The sequence below is a fragment of the Helianthus annuus genome, chromosome 11 (assembly GCF_002127325.2).
Source record: "Helianthus annuus cultivar XRQ/B chromosome 11, HanXRQr2.0-SUNRISE, whole genome shotgun sequence".
Taxonomy (NCBI): Eukaryota; Viridiplantae; Streptophyta; class Magnoliopsida; order Asterales; family Asteraceae; genus Helianthus; species Helianthus annuus.
The window spans coordinates 5,516,456-5,528,735 of NC_035443.2; the positions used below are offsets into that span (position 1 = coordinate 5,516,456).

The following is a 12,280-nucleotide window of genomic DNA, read 5'->3' on the forward strand; positions in this document are numbered from 1 at the left end:
CCTTTGTGCTTCATTGGTGTTCCTTGATTTCAAAGAGGCCATCTGGACCTTATTAAAGAAGAAAGCTGCATAGAACATTGTTTAGAAACATGAAATTAATCTTACAGCAGAAAGACACAAAAATGGACCTATTTACTTAAATAGTCATATGATAAGCTTTTTTAAAATCTAATCATTTCACCTTTACAAGTTATATATAAACTAGTATTTTGACCCGCGGCATCGAAACTTAAAGTAACTCGAATTTGTATTGTCAAATATCTGACCCGACTTGTTTCCGAACAAAACTTGCGTCAAAATGTAGACCAACTGAAAACATACATAAAATAAGCACACAAACGTATTATATTTGGCATGGCTCGTTATTGAGAAAAATTTACATCAAAATGTAAACTAATTTGAATGTATACCGTAACGTACTTAAACAAAGCACGTAAGAAAATAGTATTTTTTAAGTTAAAGAATAGTATCGTGTGTTGCGGCTGCTTTGAAACGTAAAGTAACTCGAACTTATATACTATATATGACAAGACGTAGGCCAACTGAAAACGTACATAAAAGTAAGCACGAAAATATAAACCAGCCGAAAACATACAAAAAAATAAGCACGAAAACAATTTATATTTGACTCACGTACATAAAAATAAGTGCACCAAACTTGAGAGGATCAAAATAATATTTTATAAAGATTTTATAAAGCTAAGGAGTGTAATTGGCAATACTAAATGTCGAGGGTAACAACTAAATAAATCCAAAAAAGGCAAAAGAAATAAAAGAATATATATATATAGGAGAGAGTTCATTGGGGAACACTCAAAAAGTGGGGAACGGGGAACACTCTTAAAAATTATACTTAACATGTTAAAAAAAATGTTTTTCTAACTTTTTTTCAGGGCTTTTTCTTATAAATACAAGTAGAAACATTTTTGATAAAAATAATCAAAAACTAAAAATATAAAAAAATGTTTAAAAAACAGTTATATCTTATAGAATTAACTTAACATGTTAAAAATATTTTTTTTTAAATTTTTCTGCGCCTTTCTTTATAAAAAAGAGGAGAAACTAGTCTAGCAAAAAAATTTATTTTTTCTAAAAAAACATTTTTTAGCCTTTTTTTAATTATTTTTTTTAATATTTTTAGTTTTTGAATTTTTTTATTAAAAATTCTTCTACAAGTATATATAAGGAGAATCGTCGAAAAAGATTTAAAAAAAAATATTTTAACATGTTAAGTTAAATTTTTAAGAGTATTCCCCTGTTCCCCACTTTTTTAGTGTTCCCCAATAAACCTCACACTAAAAAAGTGAGGAACAGGGGAACACTCTTAAAAATTTAACACATATGCTATAGTGAGAAAAGTTTACTATTGAATTTTGTTATATGCTATTGGTCGACTTTTGTTTCTATGTAATACTATAGCCTTTTCTTTACAATTATGTTGTATTAAATCTAGATGCACATATTATTATACTTTAATTATTATTAATATTATTATTTGTGTTTAAGAGATTTTTAACTTTTCCTTTTTTTTGTGGTTTAACGTCCGTCGCAAAGCGAGAGTTCTAAGCCGACTTAGTTATTCTTTTATGTTTTAAGTTTTAGTCTATTTTTTGCGAGTTACCCCTCCACAACACTCATGCATCGTTCAATGTTCTTACGTCTACGTTTTGTTTGATTTTAACGATCTCGCCGCAAAGCACGGGTTCTAATTACTAGTATTTATAATTTTACTAGTATCTTGTCACAAGGAGTTGAACCAAGCAACCAATTAGGTGAGACAAGTCTTCATTTTGATTTGATAGGAACCCCTATTCATTTCTAGATTCCTGGATTGATTGTTCCTACCTAACTACATGGTAGTTGAACAAACATGTGTAAACATTTTGGAATCGAAAGACATAGAGAATGTCGTAAATGAAAACCTAAATCTTTCGGGTGTAAAAAACTTTTTGGTTTTCAAAACAGCGAAAAATGAATGCGCAAACACGATAAACAATACAAATGTATTATAAGGCTGGTGGGTGTGGTTTAAAGCCCCTAGCGGCTTTATTATGACAAATCAACGTCACCTCATATGGGGGGTTGCTTTGAAGCCCCTTTTATACATATAAAAAAGAAAAAATCAAAAAAGTCTGATTGGTGGGAATGGAATGGGTCCCACATACATACCCTATAGCGCTCGCCATTGGGATAACGAAATTGCCCAGAATCCCCCACCAAGGAAATGGGGGAAGGGCGTCATGGGGAGCCAAAGAGGGTGGTTTAAAGCCCTTTCCTTTAACATCGTTACAATGGTATCAAGCCCTTTTAAACAATATAAAAAAAAGAAGAAAAAGGAAATCAAAACGGAAAATCTGATTGGTGGGAATGGAATGGGTCCGACATGCATACCCTATAGCGCTCGCCATTGGGGTAACAAAATTGCAGATACCCCCCCCCCCCCCCCCATAGCGCCCAGGAAATGGAGAAGGGGCGCCTAAGAGGGTGAGGTGACAGGGGGCGCTATACGACACCCGCCAGACTAACATCGTATAAACTATTGTTGCTTGCACTAGGGGGATAGATCATGCGCAAGCAGACCCCAATTAACCGTCTTGAGACGGAACTCACAATCGCCAAGGCCTTTTTTCTACTTCTGAGCAAATTTCCAAATAGATTTAAATAAGTCGAGCTGCCCATGACTCCATTAGTTATTCTAGATCAACTCATAAACAGTTTGAATCAAGTCGAGCTTAAAGAAGCCCAAGTCTAAATTGGTGCACATTAATAAATAAACTCGAGTCCGAACTTCTAAAGAGTTTACTAAGAAAACAAAGAAAAAAACTTTTGTACTTATTCTTACATAAAATAAAACTCAAAATGACAAGAAAATGGTAGCCATATTTTTTAAAGAAAAACTATTTTTGTTATTTTGTAGACGTCCATGATGAAATTATAGATAGAGGTTTCATATTGACTAGCTTTGTAACTTGTAAAACTCTTTCAAACATTTTCCTAGAAAGCATCGTAAATAAATAGTTTTTCGCTTTCTAGAAAAATGTTTGAAAGAGTTTTACAAGTTACAAAGCTAGTCAATATGAAACCTCTATCTATAATTCCATCATGGACGTCTACAAAATAACAAGTTCGAACTTTTTGCAATATAATACGAGGAATTTGGTATTTTAGTGTTGTTGAAAATGAAAAATGCTGATGTTGGCTTTTGAAGGTTCAATAATATTATCATTGCAGGTATTAAATCTTTTTGGTACTACTTCAACAAATCAGCTTCTCAAGGTTTATAATGTTTTTCTTGTCATAAGCACCACTCATTAGACGCATAAGATCTTTTGCTAAAAGCTTGAATCAAGTCAAACTTTAACAAGTTTAAAGAACCTACCAACCAAGCTCAAAATAAAACACAATGTTTGTAACACTTCTTCCAAGTGGTACTAATAGAACCAAGATTCATACTAAACTGGAAAACACATAGAACAGAAACAACTCAAAAAGAGCATTCCAATGTTTGCAACAACACAAAGAAGATAGCCGAAACCAACACAGTAACATCGTCATATAATACCGCCTAGTATTCTCCGTCATCCTCTTCATCGTCACCCTCACCTGACTCAAGACCAACTTCTTCATAATCCTTCTCCAACGCAGCCAAATCCTCACGAGCTTCCGAAAACTCACCTTCTTCCATCCCCTCACCGACATACCAGTGCACAAACGCCCTCTTAGCATACATAAGGTCAAACTTATGGTCAATCCTCGAGAACACCTCAGCAACACTTGTAGAGTTGGAAATCATGCACACTGCCCTTTGTACCTTAGCGAGATCGCCTCCGGGTACCACCGTTGGTGCCTGGTAGTTAATACCACACTTGAACCCAGTCGGGCACCAGTCAACGAACTGGATAGTACGCTTGGTCTTGATGGTTCCGACAGCTGCGTTCACGTCCTTGGGTGCAACGTCTCCTCGGTACATCAAACAGCAAGCCATGTACTTGCCGTGACGGGGATCGCACTTAGCCATCATAGACGATGGTTCGAACGCGGTGTTGGTGATCTCAGCAACCGAAAGCTGCTCGTGGTACGCCTTCTCAGCGGAGATAACCGGAGCGTAAGACGAAAGCATGAAGTGGATACGCGGGTACGGTACGAGATTTGTTTGGAACTCGGTAACGTCCACGTTCAACGCTCCGTCAAACCTCAAAGACGTGGTCAATGAAGAAATCACCTGTACGTAAAACATTATTAGTTGTTGCTTGTTCCATCACACGCTAACGAAACTGAAAACTAAAAACATACCTGAGAAATCAAACGGTTAAGATTGGTGTAGGTGGGACGCTCGATATCAAGTGACCGCTTGCAAATATCGTAGATAGCCTCGTTGTCGAGTAGGACGGATACATCGGTATGCTCTAACAGAGAGTGGGTGGAAAGCACACTGTTGTACGGCTCAACGACTGAAGTTGAGACTTGGGGTGAAGGATACACGGTGAACCCAAGCTTTGACTTTTTCCCATAGTCAACCGACAGACGCTCCAACAGAAGAGAACCGAGACCAGAACCAGTTCCTCCACCGACAGCATTGAACACTAAGAAGCCCTGGAGACCGGTGCAGTTGTCAGCAAGCTTGCGGATACGGTCAAGGCACAAGTCAACAATCTCTTTTCCAACTGCACCACAAAACATTTATGAGAAACATATCAACTCATAATAAAAAAACGACCTTAAAGAATGGTCGGTGTGTTTACTGGTATAGTGGCCACGGGCAAAGTTGTTCGCGGCATCTTCTTTCCCGCTGATGAGTTGCTCAGGGTGAAAAAGCTGACGGTACGTTCCGGTCCTCACTTCATCGATAACAGTGGGTTCAAGATCAACAAAGACGGCACGTGGAACATGTTTCCCAGCACCGGTTTCACTGAAGAAAGTGTTGAAGGCATCGTCACCGCCTCCAACAGTTTTGTCACTTGGCATCTGACCATCAGGCTGTCATATACATAACCGTGTTAGACGTTACAACAAACACATCCATGAAAACATCTAAATTTCCCTTTCTTACAAAAATTTACAAAAATACACAAACACTACTCACAATGATGCAATTTATCTGTTTAAATTAGCAATCAATTACCACAAATTACATAAAAATATAAACACTAACTATAACCAACTAACTAACTGTAACTAACTCACACTCAATAATATATACAGTCATAATTTGCAAATTATATACATATGAAGTAAGAACATAATAACATTAAATAAAAACCCTAACATCCATATAAAATCATCAAACATTCGTAAAATCAGTATAAACACTCGCTACAAACCCTAGATCTAAACATACAACACACACTTAACAAAATAAATCATTTCAATTCACAGTATCCTTCCACTCGAACTAAAAACTACAAATCAAACCAAAAACTAGAACATTCAACACTAATTTCTCACAAAAACACTATAAACACACAAAACTAACACAGATCTAAAAACTATCACACAGATCAGGCATAGACAGATCCAAAACAAATCAAATCTGACAGCGTATAGCCGTAAATTATTCAGATTAACAAATAAAAACCATAAATTATTCAAATTAACAAATAAAAACCATAAAATATTCAAATTAACAAATAAAATCATATATTATTCAGATTAACATATTTAACGCGAAAATTATACAGATTAACAAATAAAAACCATAAATTGTTGAAATTAAAAGGTAGATCTGGTGAAATGGAAGAAGGAATAGTACCTGAATACCGTGCTCGAGACAGTAGAGTTCCCAACAGGCATTGCCGACCTGAATACCGGCCTGACCGATGTGAACAGAAATGCATTCCCTCATGGTTGTGGATGTGGATAAGATAGATCTAGGGTTTGAAGAGGAGAGATGTTTTGAATGGCGTTTATAAAGACGCCGCTCAAATGGATTTGAAAATGGTGTAGGTTTTGTGAATTAGGGTTTTTGTATATATAGAAGAAGAGGTAGTGGGTGTGGTGTGTGGGGTGCGTCGGTTACTTTCCATAAATATCTCGTTTCAATGAAATTTGAATTTTTTGAAAATTTTCAAATGGTATCCTTGAGTTAGGTGTTTGTTTTTTAACATTTTGCACTTATCATTAAATGAATTTATTTAACATTCAGATTTCTTACCATTTGGTCACGTCTACTACTCCGTCTCTTACGCGTTTAACCCAATGTAGCTTAAGCCACTTGGGTATCGTTTTTTTTAAGCCCCGACTTTTATCCATTTATACGTGACTAAATCACCCCTTTTACCCATTTTTATTCGTTTAGGCTTACCTATAAAGTAGCCATTTGAAAACGCCTTTTATTTATGTCACTTCATGACCAAATTACCATTTTGCCTCTTTTATAATATGGTTTTTCATCGTTAGATGTGCTCCGACCCGTATCGTTTCGGATCGGAACCATGTCTTGAATATCATCTTAATTGTAAAAGAAACTTTTAGAATAAACACGTATTCTACAAAAAGTGTAAGTTCCACTTACCTCGCATCCGGTTTACGCTTCCCTTCTCGTACTTGATTTATTTGACCGCTTATTTCCCAAGCCTCCACCTAGCTCGTTTATGCGTCAAACTATTGTCAATCATTTACAAGGCGGTTAAATTAGTCATTAACAATCACGACTATTCCACCTTACTTATTTTCTATGTCGAAGCTACTATTTGACTTCATGATTGGTTTAGTTTATCAAAGTTAACTATTTTCAATCACATGGTTTACAACATTAAGTCTAAATCAACATAATATTTAGAACCCTTATCACTTCATATTACGCGTAATTGACATATCATTTAAATACGCGTTTTCACTCTAAATTTCAACACTTTAGTTCTCGTTTAGGCATTTTAACAAACACCTAATGTGCATAATTTGTATTCTTCTATTATCTAGTTCATGGTTATTGTTTTAACCAAGTTTTAACATCAATTAACATGTTCATATCAATTTTTCGCATCTACTACATCAGAATTTACTTATGAAAATTCAAATTACACTAGAACAACTATCAATTTCTAGTGTTTAACATGTTCATACAAAAACTCACTTATCACCTTCAATGGTAATCATGAATTCACAAGAATTAGGCCTTACTTCATCATACACTTGTCTAGGGTTTACTCCTAGACACAACAATGTTCCTATTTCATCATATAACAAGCATGCAACCATCTAATTCGGGTTCTCTAGGTTTGCTCAGAAATTCAACAAGAGATTTCTCATGAAATTTACATACCCCGTGACTCCTTTTTCATTGGAGATCACTAATTCGTACTCGGATTTTGATTTAGGCTTGATTTGGATCTTCAATTTGAGAGATCTGTGAGAGTTTAGGGTTTGGCTCCTGGTGTCGCCCCTGTTCGATCGCAGAACACACACTTCAAGTGTGTGTTTTGTTTTTTATTTTTCTTTTATTAAATAACTTTATTAAGTTATCCAAATTTAACCCCTCATGTTTGGTTCGTTATTAAGTAGGCCACATCCTACTTATTTTTAACAATATTCTCAATTATTAACTAGGTTCAATATTCCTAGTTAACTTGGTGGTTTCCGGGGGTTATAACCCGTTCCATTCTAAATCCCGTTAACTCGGGCCTCTCATAATTTTATTTTCTCGTAAACATTCATTCTCCCATTTTTGTTTAACATTTGATCTATTTAAAAAAACTTAATATGCACCGGGTAAATTTTACCTCTAACGTACTTTACCCGTCTTTTAGTATTCACTTGGTTTGATTACCAAACCCGTTTTCGGGGTGTTACAAGTCTACCCCCTTAAAGAGGTTTCGTCCCTGAAACCTTTCTCACGTACTTTATCAGCTTAGATCATTCGAACCTTAGTTTCGGTGATCACTTGAGCATTGCTCACACATAATACTCTTACCAGGGAAGTATGGTAATGTCTTTTTGGTTTCATAGCATATGCGTCTTTTACGTGTATGGCCTCATAGCCCGATACTTTCATCTTGTATTTCTTAATCTGGTCACTTATTCGACCGAGTTGTCATCTAATCACTCGGTTATATTTATTTTTAACATGCTTACTTCAAGCTAACCAAAAATTGAATTTTTTAGTTTAACGTTTTCTTTTTTTAGCTCATGTCAATTCCAAGGAATATACGTCCAAGGATTTATTCCCTTCCGTTGTCATTTCGGTATTGACTTCACCCACTTTTGTGGCGTAACACAATTTAAATAATTGTGAACTCTTTTGTCATTTTTGCCCGTTTAAATGTCTTAGTGAAATTTTTTTCACTTTTGTCAACCAGACCTTTCATAATCTCTTCGCTTTTAACCCATTTAATTAACTTAGCGAAACCTATCGCTTTTATACTAACTTTATCTCCCGTAGGTTCTTTCCTTTAGCCTCGTAGGCTATTTCTTTATATTTTCACCTTTTTACCTTATTAAGGTGAGACCTTAACGATTCGTTTCTTTCTATTTGTGACCCGAAGGTCCTTTTGGTCCCGTAGACCTTAGCATCATTTATAATCTCGTAGGGTATGATAATCTCGTAGATCATCTTTTATTCAAGTCTTTATTCAAAGGTATATACATTTATATATGTATATGGCATTAAGGCACCCTTTTATGTTTAAAGTCATTTATTTTCGCCTTGGTATTTCCTTTGACCTTGACCGTAGTCTAAGGCTACATTCGTTTTCTTTCGGACAAATTTTCCGACTTTATGACTTCTCACGTCATTTAAGTGTCGGTTCATCTTATGCTCACCATTATCCAGTTTACATATATTCGTATTTGATTATGTCCCATTACCGGGCTCTCTTTTTTTTTTTTTTTGAACGGTAAATTATTACCGGGCTCATTATTCTTTTACTTTTAACGCTACCGTCATCCCGCTTGCGTGTACTCATGCCATCCGGCATTATATTATATTTGACCCTTTTGACTTATTCATGTGAAATTTTATCATTTATGGATGTCAACTTTAATCTTTGATTCAACATATTCAATTTTAAAATAGTTGAATATAACTTATCAAAATTTCTATTTACATCATTTTGTCGTCTTTTAGTCATGACTCAAAACCCGAATCTTTTAACTTTCCATCCGAGTTCCAGTTTCTCAGTCTACGCATGTGTTTAATCCTTACCCATCAATCGGGTGTTTTACCGAAGTCGTTGTTATTGCAACCATTCCGGTATGCATTAAGACTTCGCTTCACTTTTATATTCCGACTTTGTTCTCAAGTTTGACGTTTTACAAAAACGACCCGTTAAGAAACATATTTGCATTCTACGGGTTCGAGTGTAACTACACCCCCTCCCAGTGCATATCTTAATCATTTTACATGTTTGCATTCTTCAGGTTCGAGTGTAAGTACACCCCCTCCCAATGCATATCTTAATCATTTTACATGTTTGCATTCTCTAGGTTCGAGTGTAAGTACACCCCCTCCCAATGCATGTCTTAATCATTTTACATGTTTGTATTCTCCAGGTTCGAGTGTAAGTACACCCCCTCCCAATGCATATCTTAATCCTTTTACATGTTTACATTCTTCGGGTTCGAGTGTAAGTACACCCCTCCCAATGCATATGTTAATCATTTTACATTAATCTTTGTTTCTTCACTCGGGCTCATTATCCTAATGTAATACGTTTCCATCACCTGGCTGTGCGTTTACATTATTATCAATTATTTTGCTTATTTGATTCATTTGGGTACTTTTTAATTTGTCCCACTCACCCCGTCCTTACTACATCGGATGTAAGCATGTCCATCATAAAAAGTTTATGGTACCACGTGCTCACCACTTACTTGGCCAGAGTAAGCGATCAATACCTGGTATACATGACCTTTTTATAATTTTCACATTACACCCCATGTAAGTAATGCCTGTATTTGTTTCTCTTGGAAACAATATCCCGGATAGATTTTCTATTCGGGTTTTTCCAAGTTTTTAATCTACATATGCAACTTTCAATCTCTACGTATTTGTTGCACATTACTATTTGTGCAATTAAATTTAAAATGTGCACCTGGTAATGCTTGCCCTAACGGGCTTCTCTTGCCATTATCCTTGTTTGCGATCACTATGCGATTTAGGTCCTTGATGAGCATACTCTTTGGACCATTGCTCTATCAAATCCGCGATTTGTTAAACTCTCGCTATCTTCATATGCGAGTGTCCTTCAACTAAAACATTTACAACAGTTAGTAATTTCGACATTAATGGATGCCCGTATTATAATTCCAGGCTTTTCTACTATACGCATCAACGCGTGTAATTTCGTTGACTATATCTACTCTATATTATTTTTATTGGTGTAACGTGTATTACACGATAACCATATGTGTTGTTCTCAACACTTTAATCATACTAAACCATTGATGATATACATGTACTTACTGGATTTGCGATCAAGCCTCGAACCGAACACTTTATTCTTTTAACCTTGAGCTCTGATTACCAACTTGTAATGCCCGTCTCAATTTATCAAGATTTTAATAATAAAATACACATTTTAATGCTAAAATGTGACTTCACAAGAACTTGTCATGCCAACATTTCCACATGTTTACAACATTTGAAAAACATATTTGTAAATGTTTACATAATTCACTTATAACAAAACAAATCAAGATTTGACGCGGAAGCTTCATTTAACATGTGTTCGGTTCTTGCTCGTCGCTTGATCTTCATCCGGGACTCACGACATTCACCTATGATCAAAACCAACTTAGAAGTCATTTTTGATAGTTAAATAACAAGCAAAACAAGGTAACTGGGTCAAATAATCAAAATAAACAAAATTTTCAAGAATTCACCCCATCGCCGCGCGCCACGGCAAACTCCTTTGGCCGTGGCGTGACGCCACGGTCCCATTTTGACAGATGTGTTGATGCTGGTGCTGCATATTCGCCCAGCTAAGTTTTAATCAAAACCAAACTTCAACATGGCATAACTTTTGATATAGACCTCCGTTTTACGCAATTCTTTTTCCCACGCGTCCGTAATTTAATTCTTCATCACATGGAGTTAAAATCCGACATCCAGATTACAAATTTTCTAGATTTTAAGCTCTCGGCCTTATCTTAACTATTGAACCTTTAGCAAAACTTTTGACCTGTTTCATACTTTAATCAAACTAACTAGTTTGGTATACTTAAATTACTATGGACATCATATATAAAAAATGTTTTCTATCACACGAAGTTCATTCATGGGTTATTATACATCGTTGACCCGTTTATACTTATGCGCTTATTTTTTACCCGTTAAGGGTATTTAAGCGCTTTAATGCATAAGCCCCACTTATTCACTTTTAACTTCATATTTTCACATTGTTTTTCGTGGGGTCTGTAGGAGACCGTTCACAAAATAAATAAAATAACAATTTTATTAATAAACATTATGAATACAATACATAAAGAAGAACATAACTAAACTGAAAGAAATTACAATACAAGAAATTTAAATTAAAGTAAGAACAGTTACAAGGAAAATCAGGAAAACAAAATCAAAGGTGACTGAGGCACGTGAAGATCACGCTTCCCTTAAAACAGATTTCGGGCCACCCAGGTGAACCCGTCTGTTTCCCAGGGTACAACAGCCTAAGCAGATTGTACTGCCGGGATTAGCCTAGCACCTGAAAAGATACCTGAAACAAGAGTTCTTAGGGATTCGAAGTTTGGAAATTCTCTGTGTGTGCTATGAACCATACGAATTTCTGTATTTTCGTGTGTCTAAAACAAAGCACCAAGCTTTGTATATAACAACCAACCAGAATTCGAATTGATTAGTTTCTATTGAATACACAATTCAATAAGACTTAATCATTTTTTCAGTTATGAATTTAAACAGTCTATATTGAATACAAAATTCAATAAAAATTAATTCTGATACTTAACTATTTTCAGTTACGAACTTGAATAGTCTCTAGTTGACCACAAGCCAAGACACATCTAAAAAATACTAAAGGCGGCTCCAAGCGGCTCGCGGCGATGCGAGCGTGCGAAGTGCAAAGTGCGCCATCAAAGCGCCACATTGCGCCCATCGCCCTCGTCCCGGTCCCGGTCCCGTGCCCGAGCCCGAGCCCGTGCCCGGGCGCGGGCGCGGGTCGGGTGCTTCGCACCCTCCTGGCTACCACTGGGTGTGAGTTGTCATGCAAGAATACATTCGTGTGGAGAATTCTAATTATAAATTCACAAAAAAATTATCTCTCCACCTATGTGGGACAAGCTCAATTTCCCACATGTTTATGGTTCCAACACACAAACTTAATGCACA

The 12,280-nt window shown here is 36.0% G+C and overlaps 1 protein-coding gene across 2 annotated transcripts; it reads right to left on the reverse strand.

The window, feature by feature from the left end:
• Positions 1-3,350: 3,350 nt before the first annotated feature.
• LOC110889323 (tubulin alpha chain) lies at positions 3,351-6,032 on the reverse strand. 2 transcript variants are annotated; one of them, XM_022136836.2, is made up of 5 exons: positions 5,750-5,974; positions 4,743-4,977; positions 4,294-4,664; positions 3,764-4,222; positions 3,395-3,678 (listed from the first exon to the last, which is right to left on the reverse strand). In XM_022136836.2, exons 1-5 carry the CDS (start codon positions 5,840-5,842, stop codon positions 3,448-3,450), a joined length of 1,389 nt encoding a protein of 462 aa, XP_021992528.1. In that variant the 5' UTR covers positions 5,843-5,974; the 3' UTR covers positions 3,395-3,447. The 2 variants fall into 2 exon arrangements, with proteins under 2 accessions (XP_021992527.1, XP_021992528.1); XM_022136835.2 differs by having other exon boundaries at positions 3,351-4,222; positions 5,750-6,032.
• Between the last annotated feature and the right edge of the window lie 6,248 nt (positions 6,033-12,280).

What these genes read in the sequence shown, in the direction of transcription:
- LOC110889323 (XM_022136836.2), bottom strand. Translation starts at nt 5,842, where the DNA reads ATGAGGGAATGCATTTCTGTTCACATCGGTCAGGCCGGTATTCAGGTC. An exon ending in TGCCCGTGGCCACTATACCA is followed by an intron (nt 4,665 to 4,742) that starts GTAAACACACCG and finishes TTTGTGGTGCAG; the next exon opens with TTGGAAAAGAGATTGTTGAC. An exon ending in TTAACCGTTTGATTTCTCAG is followed by an intron (nt 4,223 to 4,293) that starts GTATGTTTTTAG and finishes TTTTACGTACAG; the next exon opens with GTGATTTCTTCATTGACCAC.